Here is a 12,213-nt window from a genome sequence, read left to right as displayed (position 1 = left end):
TCCTGCTGCGAGACCGACCTCTGCAACGAGGAGTGGGATGAGGACCCCACAGACTAGCCTGGGCAGGGTGGTGTGGCCGTTTCAATGCTATGAGCTCTCCAGCTGATCCCAAAGGATTCCCACCCCACATTGGGATGGTGGGACCCACTCTGTGCATCTGGCCTTGGCTTTTCCAGCTCGAGCAATAAACCTGCAGGTTATAAGCAGCAGCTGAGCCTGGCTCCTGTGTGCTTCCCTTCCCCTATTCCCAGCTCTCCAGACTCAGCATTCCTGGTGGTCTGGAAGCAGCTCATGGCCCCTGAACATAATCCTGCAGCTCCAACCCCAAGGGCAAGTCAAGGTGCTTTCTCCCGCTTGCTTCCCGTTTGTTTTTCCTACAGTGCAGGGCTGGGAATTTCATTGTTGGGAACTATACATAAGGGAGAGCATCAGGAAGGTGCTGGAAGCCAAGAGAAATAGGGGATGTGTGTATTTAACAGGTATTTATTATTTCACTTGTGCAGAAAACATGCTTAGAGTTGTATTCTCCTTGTATTTCCCCCCTCTTCCCTGCTGTTTTGGATGTCCGGACCTCTCCTTACCCAAAGCCACCCATGGTCGGTGGGATTTGTCCTGCAGGAGACGTTTCTGCCCTTCTTTGCCCTGAATGTGAGCTGGGACATGAACCATTCATTGATGGCTTTGGAGGAGGGAGGAAAAGCTTCACTCCTGGAGCCCCCTGGCACGGGAGATGGGACACTGGAGTGCGTCTGGGCTTGGGGACAGGTGGAGGGAGGTGCTGGAAACGTTATCCATGCTCTGGGCAGGGAAAAGCGCCTTGGCACAGGGGAAGGGAGCAGAGCCCAGGGGAGGAGGAGGAGGGAAGGAGGCCGGTGGGTGCCCAGGATAGATGCAATGGGGGAGGGAAAGGAATGGTAAGTGAGATGGGAACGGGGGGGGATGATGATGTGACAGAGGGGACAAGTGCGGCCGCCGCGGGCTGGGGAGGAGCAGGAGCTGGAGCAGCACCGAGATGTCAGAAGCATCCCGGGCTCCGTGGGCTGCATCCCGCTGGGAGCCCTCAGCCTCCCGGCTTGGCCCCCCCACCAGCACCTTCTCCATGCAGAGGGTTGGGAGGTTTGGGAGGATGCCCCTGTCCTACACTTCTGCTCCGAGGTACGTGGTGTTAGCAAGGGGAGGGCGGTGGGATGCGCTTGTGTGGGTGTCCTGGGGCTGCCTGTCCTCTCTTTCCCCTCCCCACCTTGTTCTCCTGCTTTTCCCATTGCCCATTCCTCCTGTCGAGGTGTCTCATTCTCTTTCCTTGCTGTTTCAGCATCTCTGGGTAGGGTATGGATTTCTTTGCAGCTCATAAGCCACCACCTCATCCTTTTGCACCGAGTTTTTCTGTGGTGAAAAATGCATGGTTGACCTGGGGAAAATGTGTAGTTTGTGTTTGTTTATGGCCGAGGGAAAAGGGAGGTGGGAGAGAAAGCAATTTCCCTTCCATAGGGAGTGATACGTGCGTGTGTGTGTATAAACATATATTGATATATATGAGAAGGGAGGTGGGTTTTCCACAGGGATGGAAATGGTGGGCTGCAGAGAAATAGGATTTGGGAAGCTCCCCCCCACCCCCATCTTGATATATGGACTTTGCATCCTTGTGTATTCCCTTTCTCCTGTTGCTTTTTATGGCCCCTGTTGAGCCCTGGGGCTCAACCAAGTCATCCGAGTCCCCGGCTGAAGCACCGAGGGCAAAACAGGTCTCTAATGGGAGCTCAGATGGTCACCTGGACCAAAGCCTAGAGCAGCTGCTAAACAGGGCTCCGAGCTCGCATTTAGCACCAGGTCAGCCAAAAAGCAGCAGGACCCAGTCCTGGTGGCTGTATCCCAAATGAATTCCCTTTTCCCACCTGAAAAGAACACCCAAACCAACCAGAAAGGATGGGGGAAGCCCAGGATTTGTGAGGGAGCAGAGGGCAGGCTGTGTTCCTGCTTGCTCTTCCCTCCATCTATATGTTGTCCCCAACGCCGGGGTCTTTGCCACTGGCTTAAAGAAACCAGATAGAGCAGAAGTGACCTCGGCGGCTCGTTCCTGGCAGAGGAACGCCCACAGGGGGCTGGATGCCAAGCATTCGTGTTCCGGGTGCAGCCCTGCTGCAATCAGTCCTTGCCTGCAGGAAGGAGGCCATGGCCGCGGTATTCCTGCCCGGCAACCTCCAGGACGAAGCCACTTGCTCCGTGTGCCTGGAGTTCTTCAAGGACCCCGTGTCCATCGAGTGCGGGCACAACTTCTGCCGGGCGTGCATCATCAAGAGCTGGAAGGACCTGGAGATGGACTTCCCCTGCCCGCAGTGCAGGGAGGTGTTCCAGCAGAAGAGCTTCCGACCCAACCGGCAGCTGGCGAACATGTCCGAGATCATCAGCCAGTTCACGCTGCGCGGGGCCAAGGGCGCGGAGGAGGACGGGCTCTGCGGGAAGCACCGGGAAGCGCTGAAGCTCTATTGCAAGGATGACCGGAGAACCATCTGCGTGGTGTGCGACCGGTCCCGCGAGCATCGCCCGCACGCCGTTGTGCCCGTCGACGAGGCGTCCGAGGAGTACAAGGTACGTGGCCGTCCGTCCTTCTGCCTCTCAATGCACTCAACACCATGTTCTTGTTGCCTCAAAGAGCCGGTTGATGCGTTCTGGCTTTCCAGAGCCCAGGAAAACCTGTCCCTCCTCGTGCATTCACACAGTCCCTGCAGGCTGGGATTAAACGGGGCAACCAGGAGGCTGTGGGAGCGTTTCCTCCATGCAAGCTCCTGCACAACAGCGCTGGGCTCGAGCCAAGCTGCAAACACAACCTGCGGGCACCCACATTATCAGCAGGGCAACACCTGACCCAGCAAACACCCACATCTATTTAGGGCTGGGCGAGCATCCAAAGGTGAATCCGAGGCGGTTAAAGCTGGGCTGAGGTTGGCTTGTGCCAAGAGCAAAGGCTGGGGAGGCAGCAGCCGATGAGATCAGAGCCTGTATCCTCCGCTTGCATCCGCTGTCTCCTTTCTGTGTCTGCTGCGTGTGTGGGAGCTGGTGCTGGTGTTTGGGGTTCAAATGCAGGTGTCTGTGAGCTGAGCCAGGGCCCGCACCCTGTTTCCCTTTCAATCCTGCTTGTCCTTGCACGGCCACAAAGAACACACCATGTGCAGGGTGGATAATGCAGCGAAGGAAAGGAAGAAACCCCAGAAACACCATGTTCTTTCCTTGTTCCTAGGAGAAAATCCAGGGCCGCTTGGACTTCCTGAAAAAGGAGAGGCAGGAGCTGCTGGAATTCAAAGTGAATGATGACAAGAAAACCCAGGAGCTCCTGGTGTGTGCCCATAGCGGGTGCTTGGAGTGGTGAGGAGGGAGGTTGAGGTTGGGGCTTTATTCCATCTGGAGTGGCTTGAAGTAGCACCATGGCCATGAGCTGTGGTGTCACACACGACACAGAAGGCAGAGCGTGAAGGTCTGTGTTTGAGGGCTGGGGGGACCTGTCGGACCCGACCAAACACACCCAACCTCATCCATGCTGCCAAAGGGAGCGTTTCCTGGAGCAGAATGTTCCCGTTTGCACCAGGTTTGGTCTCGGAGGAGCTTGTTGGTCTGTTTGTGATGACAGCACAAATTGGAGCTGGGTCTTGGCAGAGCTGAGGAACAGGAAGTCGCAGCAAGGCAGGAGCTGGGGTTTACATGAGCATATAGATGCCTCCAGGGAGGGGGAAATGATGCTCCAAGTGGGTTCTCCTACACAACCCTTTCTCCCAGTTTGGGTGGTGGGACCAGCAGGTGATGACAGGGACTAAGGAAACTTCCTGGTCACTGATTCCCACCTCTGCTTTAAGCAAGGATTAACTCCCCACCAAGATAAAGGAAGGTAAAGGGAGGTAATGGAAGCCTGTGTTGAGTCGAGAAGAGAAAACCTGCCTAAGGTCTTGCTTTGGAGGTGATCTGCTGCCCCAGATTTTGTACCTCTTCCCTCCAGAGCAGGCTGTGGGGATGCAGCTGCAATGGAGATAATGGCTGTTTGTGGCCATTATGCACAGCAATGGCTGTCCATCCCTGCCTCTTTCCAAGGCTTTGGCCCTGTTACGCATCATGCACTATGCAGCCTCCCAAGCAAGGATGTTTGTGGGTGCTCCATCCCCACCCCAATCACTGCACCAGCTTGAACCCCTTTATCTCACTGTGTTTGGTGGCCAGAAAACCATCGAGAGCGAGCGGCAGAAGCTGCTCTCGGAGTTCGAGAGGCTGCGGCAGTTCCTGCACGACCAGGAGCACATCCTGCTGGGGCAGCTGGAGAAGATGGAGAAGAACATCGCCAAGAGGCAGAACGAGAACATCACCGACCTCTCCAAGGAGATCACGCTCCTCAACAAGCTCATCACGGAGCTGGAGGAGAAAATCCAGCAGCCCATGCTCGAGTTCCTCAAGGTGAGGTGCTGGCTGTGAAATGAGCCTCCAGGGCTGAGGAAAGGCCTTTCTCCATCCCTTCTAATGTGGTTCTGGGTCCCGTTAGAGGTATTCTGGGGATAAATGTGTTTATTTCCCCCTATCTTCAATGAGCAGTGTCTGAGATACACCATCAAGAGCACACAGCAGCTCTCTGGCTCAGGAACATCCTGCAGCAGAGGTGTGCTCTTCATATCCAATAGCCTCTAATACCATTTTCTTCCATGACTTTGTCTGGACCTTTCTAGTACCCATAAATTCCCATTTCAAGGTGTTCAAAGCTGGATTAGACCTCGCATGAAGAGCCACCACAGCCAGATCCTTAGAGCAAGCACCTCCTTTGATGAGCTTGCAAGGTCTGTGGCCAGCTCACAATGCCCACTCCTCCAGGCTTGGAATGGAGCTGGAGTATGGAGCACATGGAGCTGGGCTCAGCACAACAAGGCTCCTCGCCAGGTTTTACAGTCCTGGCTGCAGAGGGTTGGCCAGGACCTGAAAGCAGAGCTGGGTTTCAAGTCCAAATGAGCCATTAACCAAGCCGGAAAGTATGAGAGAGGGAGCAGATGGGCTCCAGGTATTGATTGCACTGCAAAGAAAGAAGCTGGGGCCCATCCAGCCCCTTCCTTGTTACCCAAACACTCCTTTTGCAGCTGAAGTGGGGTTTGGAAAGCAAACCTGAGCTGCCCATCCCAAAATCAAGCAGTCCTGTCCCCCACCCTGTGGCAAGAGGCCAGCAGGGACCTTTTAAGTGGCCATGTGCTGATTGAAGTAATGGTGCTTCTGGTGCACACATTGATCCCTGTGGGGTTAAACTCCCTCTGAGGCAGCTCTGTCAATATTTGCAGATGGTTTCAGGACTTGGCCATGGGTGAAAGCGGGTTCCACGTGGTCTTTGCTCGGCTGCCACCGTTGTTCACAGCCCTGACCTGGAACGATGGGGGAGCTTTGGCTTTTAAAGCCCATGCTGGGAAGTCTTAGCCAGCTCCAGGGCCCTTTTCCACTCCCTGGGCTTGGTTTTGAGTCACGTCCAATGTTCTCGACATGGTTTATGCCCTTCTAAACTCCTCTTGGTGATGATAGAGACGTGGATGTGCAAGTTTAATGCCAGCTTTCAAGGTGGCCAAGTTATGGCGGATGATGTCCCTTTGGCTCTTAGGTGGATACTTGTCTTTCTGTGTCTCAAGCCTTCAAATGAGAGGTTGATGGGCCCTTCTTGGAAGTAGGAGACCCTGGGATCACCTCAAAGGCTGCCAGATGCCTGCTCTTGGCTCACAACAGCAACGCTCAAATACTGGGATAGGAACCAGAGAGTTTTTTGCAGTCACCATCACTGGAGATACCCCTAAATTACTTGGACAACCTGGCATGCTTTGAGCAATGGGGTGGATAAGAGACCTCCAAAGCCACCTTCCAATCTAAGCCACATCATGATGCTGTGGGCACAAAGCTGGACTATTATATATAGCACTATTTGGAAGGCTTGGTCCCCCCGCAAAAGCAGCTGGTCTTTAGTCCCTGAGTGAGATCTGGGAGGACTGTGGCCTTCCAAAGCTGGAAGCAAAGATCTGAGGCATGGATCCATGCCTGTTGTTGCAGCCGTAAGGGATGGATGTCTCAGCTGGGTTTAATGGGGAAGCATGGCACATATTGCACAGGGATTTCACTCTGTCTCTCTTCTTCCTTCCTAGGATGTAATGAGCATCATAAGCAGGTACGGAGCGCTGCTTCCCCCCCCTTTCATGCTTCCCCTCTCCCAACACTGTTTGAAGGTCAGTGTTTGCAGCCCAGGTGCCAGAGGGAGGCACTGTCAGCTGCAGATGGGAAAGAAACGGGGGAATGGAGGTGATTTCCTTAATGCTTTCCCTTTTCCCTTTGCAGAAGTGACGATGTGAAGTGCCAGAAGCCTGTGCCCGTGTGCACGGACATGAAGATGCACATCTGCAACTTCTCCCTCAAGACCGTCGTCCTTGAGAAGGTCCTAAAGAAGTTCAGGGGTAAGTGAAAATAAATCCGTGTGTTTTAAATAGGCCTTTTCCAGGCACTGGGACAAGGGATGAGGAGCTCTGGGGATGCTGCGGATGGCTCGAGGTCCCTGGCCGCAGCACTGAAATAGGATGAATCTTGTTCGAAAGGGCTTCTGGAGATGTGCTTCCAGCCAAGGAGTTCGTTAAAGAGGGGGAAATGAGCCTGACCCGCCAGTTTTAGTGCAACAAACCGGGTTTCACATCCCGGGTACTTGGAGGCCGGGATTCACAAGCCACCCCCTTGCAGGAGCGCAGCGAAGCCACAAGATGGTGCTGAGGGATTTGGGGAGGAATCAGGACAGTGTAAATAAGGCTTAACCCAACCCTACGTTCTCTTCCATGTCCAGAAGCTTTGGTTGTTTAAAACTTATACAAATTAACCTGTATTCGCCAGGAATTCCCCCATTGTGGGAGCTGGTGTTGCTCCATCCTCGACCCTCACTACCTGTCAAGTCCCATGTTAAGCACTTTGCTGTATATAAAGGTCCCTAAAGAGGGGGGGTTGTGCTCTCTCGCTGTCCCCATTGACTCGCCTTGTCTTTTCCTTGCAGACAACCTGCGAGATGAGCTGGGACGAGGTGAAAAAGGTAAAGGGAAAAGCGTTTGGATGTAGCGCCCTGGAGCAAAGACCTTAAATTGTGGTTGTATTTTGCAAAGGCAAAGAGAGGGCTGAGAAGAAAAAGGATAAAACAAGAGGAAAAAAGGCACTCTGGGTTTCCTCTTTTGGGTTAATTTCTTCTCTCTCGATGATTTGCAGATCCAGCCTGCTCAGTTCCAGAGTCAAAAGACGGGGTTTCTGGCTGACGCCGGGGATCTGATGGCTCAGCTAGGTCCTTTCTGCCTGTTTCCCCTTAAAACTGCAGTGCGGAGGAGCAAGAACACATATTTGAACTCCCCCCCAATGGATTCAGACCTTTTCAAGCCACAACTTGCTTTAAACCTGCCAGATTTGCCCTGTGCCCAGGCTGCTGTTCCCACCAGGGTTTGGGGTGGATGGTGTGGGCTGCTCCAGAGGCCTTAAATCCTATGGGAAGCTGTTGGAATGGTGCCTGTGGGCAGGGACGTGGCAAAGCACAAGGGGAAAGGCTGAGGACCACCACATGAAAGCAGAACAGCGACAGGACCCTCACTGCATGTCCATGTGGTGGTGTGTGTGCATGTGCTGAGGTGCAACCGCTGGTGCATTGTCCCAGCAAACCCTATGGAAGCAAAGTGGGGCACAGCTTATGCTGCAGGGAGCTGGGGGATCGAGGGCAGCCGAAGCTTCAATCCCACTCCTTAGTTCACCCTTCCCAAGAGCTTTGGATGCTCTTAGTTTTTAGATGGGATCATAGTATTGTTTGGTTTAAACCAAGCCAAGTCCTGAGCTGAAGCTCAAACCCAAATCCCAACACCTTCAGTGGCTGGAGATGTAAGAGGAAGGAAAGAAAACACCTTTCAAAGTGAGGGAATTTGCTCATCCAACCCATTTTCCCTAACTTCTGGTGACAGACCTTGAAAGCACCATCTCCTTGTCCAATGGAATAGTGCAAAACGCAGGAGATGCTATTTTAAAGCCAATCTCCCAGTTTTTGGGGAGGTGCTTAAGTTCTGAAGGAACAAAGGACTTACCCTTTCCCGTGGCTGCTATTGCTTTCCTGACTGCTATGAAACACCACGAAGCTTTCAATCCCATCATGGGTCTTCTTGGACATGTTTCAGCTCCTAAAGTCCCATTTAGATACCCCAAAGAGGTGTCACTCGTTCACTCATGGCAACTTTGCTGACTACAACCACAATTTGAGGTCACTCCCATGCTCACTGTTCCCTTTGAGCCTGGTTTTGGAAGGGGGAATAGATGTTTGTATCCACCTTCATCCACATGCATGTTTCAGATGGGATCTGCTGTGTAAAGATGCCCTTAGGTCATGGCTTTCCATGGGGACTTGTCATCATGGGGTGGTTTGGGGACAGACACTCAGCAGTCTGTGATCTGAGGGGTGTTCATTTTCCATCCTGGGTGTTGGACACTGGATGAGCCAAAAACCAATATTTTGGGGGAAAAAGTCTTGATCTAAGGTCCATTTTTACTGTGTGTCATTGTCAGTTATTTGCATGTGGATTTGTTGTGTTCTTTGCTCCAAGTATCCTTATATTGTTGTTATCCCATTAGTTTTGCCCTCCAACGGGGGGGTATTGGGGTGTCAGTGTGAGAGGACAGTGTCTGAGAGGTGCTGGTGTTGCTGAAGGACCATGAGCTGATCAAAGAGCCAAAGGCAGTTGTGGGTCTCCCTTTAGGACATCCTGAACCAGATCTTGGCCCTCATTTACCATGATTTGCTTTGCTGTGATGTTCTTCACCTTTACCTGATGGTGAGGACGTGAAAATGGTGAGGAGGATGCTCATCGCGTGCCTTTAACTGGGACCTTCCTCACCCGCCTCTAGAGAGAAGGAGCATATTTGTTAGCACCTAAAATGACTCCTCTTATAACAAGCCCCAAGCCTCAGGCTTCCTGCAGAGTCAATGGCGAGAGGAGGCATCTCAAGAAACTCCAAGCCAAGCCAGCGTTGAAACTTGGCTTTCCTTCCCCACAGGCTGCCCGGGGAGCTGAAGAGGAGCAGTTGTTGAGGTTGGGATGTGGTGATTGAGGTTGGGAAGTGCTTCACCCCCCCCAGCTCAGGCTTTTATCTGTTACCGTTCTCACTGAGTTATCCCTGTCCCTGCTGTCATCAACAGAGGACCTGACCCTGGACCCCGACTCCGCAAACCACCTCCTCATCCTCTCCGCCGACCTCAAGAGCGTGAGGATGGGCTGCAGGAAGCAGGAGCTGCCCGATAACCCCAAGAGGTTCGACACGAACTCGCGGGTGCTGGCCACCACGGGCTTCAAGTCGGGAAGACACTACTGGGAGGTGGAGGTGGGCGCCTCGGACGGGTGGGCTTTCGGGGTGGCCAAGGAGTCCGTCAGGAGGAAGGGGCTGACGCAGTTCTCCCCCGAAGAGGGGATCTGGGCAGTGCAGCAGAATGGAGGTCGCTATTGGGCTGTCACCTCGCCCCAGCGCACGCCGCTGAGCCTCAGCCAGAAGCTCAGTAAGGTCAGGGTCTACCTGGATTATGAAGGGGAAGAGGTTTCCTTCTACAACGCCGACAACATGCAGCACATCTTCACCTTCAACGTGGCTTTCCAGGAGAAGGTGTTCCCCCTCTTCTCCGTCTGTTCCACCGTCACCTACATCAAACTGTGCCCATGAGGCTTCTCTGAGGACCTCTCCCCGTGGTCTTCACTGGATGAGCACAAGAGACTCTTGAATCAGCCATGCAGCCCAGTTCAGCTGAGGGATGGGTAACCCGGTAGTGAGGGGAAACCATCCCAATGAGTTTGTGAGGATGCTCAGCTCCTCTTGCTGTGCTCTGTGAGTGGTTATAAGGGACTCAGCTGGAGTTTCTGGCTTCTTTCCTCCTTGCTCCTGCTGGGAAGGTCAGTCCCCAGTGAAGGGGAGGTACCTGGTCACTTATTCCAGCTGCTACTCCTAAAATCTGGAATAATAATGTACTCCCAAGGCTATTTTTGTGATGCTGATATGGGGGTCTGAGCCCTCCCAGGTGGTCTAAACCCCAAGGCCACCAAGATCTGACCTGTCTTGGAGTCAAGATGGGGTTGAAGAGATGCTGTGAGCTTTCGATTGCCCTCTCCATCAGCTTCGAGTGCTTCAGTTCTCTGTGCGGGGCAGGAGGGAGGTGTTGCTGCTACTGTGGGAAAGGCTGAAAGGTGCTTGGTTTTCCGTGAAGCAACACAAGTTCGTGTTGCTCAGGTGTGTTTGGCTGCCAGACATGAGCAAGAGCCATGTTTCTGAGCGCTGGTGCTCCTGTGGAACTCCTCCTGAGGTCCTCTCTGGCCAGAAGATGGTTTCATTATAACCCCTCAAGGGTTTTCTGCTTTGCCCATAGTGATGTAGACTTTGGGTGCTGAACCTTCTGTTTCCTCTTCACTGCTCCCTTCCCAGCAAATCCACCCGTTTACCTTCATCTCCTGTTTCCTTTTCCTCTGGCAATGCTCCCTTTTGCCAAGAGAGCAGATGCTTCATGCGTGCTTTCCTTGGGTCACGATGGCTTTTGCCAGAACAAAGCAGCCTTTACAACATAATAAGTGTTTTATTGTCTGAAGTGATGAAACCCATGATTTCTGGTTTGGGGACATTGCTGGTTGGTTTCTTAACCTCTTCTAATAACCTGCAACCCACAGGAAGCGAAACAACATCTGACCCTCCCAGACTGTTCCTAGCCCATGTGCTGGCAATAAAATGTGAAGGTGCTACCTGCACTGGTCTTCTCCTGTTTGTTATTCCCAGCTGCTGACAGGCTGGAGACCATCAGAAGTGTGGGTTGAAGGATTGTCCTGCTTGGAATTTAAGTCTAAAGAAAGAATTTAAGTGAAAGCATGTATATGTGTGTGTATAGAGAGAGAGGTGAAGGCATTTATATATATAGGGGTGGTTTGTCCCCCCCACATCTGTTTATGTTAAGCACAAACCCAACATCTGCATATTGCCCAGATTGAGGAAGCTGAAGGTAAAGCCTGAGTCGATCTTTATCTTCAGACACCCTTAGAAGGGAGGGATGGGCATCACCTCTGTGTTGTTGCAGCAGCAATATGGAGCTTTCCTTGCTCTAATTTGGCCAAACCTCCTCAAATAAAGAAAGAGAAGATGCTGGAGGTGCCAAGGGCTTGAACCCCCCCCCCCCCCCCCCCCCCCCCCGCGCGGGTGGGACTGAACCCCGGTTTCTCACGTTTCCAGGGGTGTAGGTACACTCTCAGCGGTGGTTTCTGGCCGTGCAGTGCTCCTGCTTGTCCCTGTGTTTAGCGGAGCTGCGAGAGGCCCGTGTCTGGGACAAGTATTGGGGGTCATGGAGGTTTTGGGGCGGTCCAACCAATTTTGGGGTTCCCCCCTGGTGACCACGGTGGAGCCCCATTTTTCCATTGCGGCTCCATAGCTCAGGGGTTAGAGCACTGGTCTTGTAAACCAGGGGTCGCGAGTTCAAATCTCGCTGGGGCCTCGGGCATTTTCTGTGCTTGTTTTTTCGTTTTGTCCTCAAAATCGGCATTTTCCTCCGTGCCGGGAGCCGGCGGAGCCGCGGGGACGGGACGGAGCCGCTCCCGGCACCGAGAGCCGCACCGAGAAGGGTGCTGTCAGGGCGGCTCGTTGGTCTAGGGGTATGATTCTCGCTTTGGGTGCGAGAGGTCCCGGGTTCAAATCCCGGACGAGCCCTGCTTTTACTCGTCTCTCTTCCCTTTGATTTTGTTTGTTTAATAATAATAATTTTAAAATAAAGGTTTTAATTCTTTTCCTCTTCCTTCCGCAGCTTTTTGAGGTCCCGTTTCAGCTGCAGCACTCTCGGCAGCTCACTGGAAAAAACACACGGAATGGAAGAAAACCAAACCAGGTTTCAGGACCTTTTTGCCGTTACATGGCTCAGGCACGCATCCAAACTTTCCTGTTCCTTAGAAATCAACCCTCCCCTGCTAATACCTTTTGTTACCCTCGCAAGCTGCACAAAGAAGAGGCGATGCATAAACCTCACACTGGGAATTCAGCATTTCCCATCGCAGAAGAGCTGTGGATACACAGGGACACTCCAGATCTTTCCCCCATGGGCTGTCACTTCTCCTGAGCTGCTCTTGGCTCGGCCCCCATGCTAAAAACAGAAAACTAAGCCCGATTTTTATTAATAGGAGCTGTGAATAAGCAGCTCCTGTT

The 12,213-nt window shown here is 52.9% G+C and overlaps 1 protein-coding gene and 2 non-coding genes across 3 annotated transcripts; all 3 read left to right on the top strand.

The window, feature by feature from the left end:
* The first annotated feature begins 1,045 nt into the window (after positions 1-1,045).
* On the top strand, positions 1,046-9,708 carry LOC104410172 (tripartite motif-containing protein 7-like). The gene is made up of 8 exons (XM_010020268.1): positions 1,046-1,155; positions 2,160-2,586; positions 3,236-3,331; positions 4,204-4,434; positions 6,141-6,163; positions 6,331-6,446; positions 7,028-7,063; positions 9,194-9,708. The coding sequence occupies exons 1-8, from the start codon at positions 1,100-1,102 to the stop codon at positions 9,706-9,708; spliced, it is 1,500 nt and encodes a 499-aa protein (XP_010018570.1). The 5' UTR covers positions 1,046-1,099.
* A 1,731-nt stretch (positions 9,709-11,439) lies between these two features.
* TRNAT-UGU lies at positions 11,440-11,512 on the top strand. Its single transcript has one exon. It is a non-coding gene; the product is annotated as a tRNA-Thr (tRNA).
* Positions 11,513-11,652: 140 nt separating this feature from the next.
* TRNAP-UGG lies at positions 11,653-11,724 on the top strand. Its single transcript has one exon. It is a non-coding gene; the product is annotated as a tRNA-Pro (tRNA).
* The last annotated feature ends 489 nt before the right edge of the window (positions 11,725-12,213 follow it).

This window comes from Nestor notabilis, unplaced genomic scaffold, assembly GCF_000696875.1.
Source record: "Nestor notabilis isolate BGI_N333 unplaced genomic scaffold, ASM69687v1 scaffold668, whole genome shotgun sequence".
NCBI lineage: Eukaryota > Metazoa > Chordata > Aves > Psittaciformes > Psittacidae > Nestor > Nestor notabilis.
The sequence above is the reverse complement of the archived record's forward strand: the minus strand, read 5'-3'. Positions and strand labels throughout refer to the sequence as shown.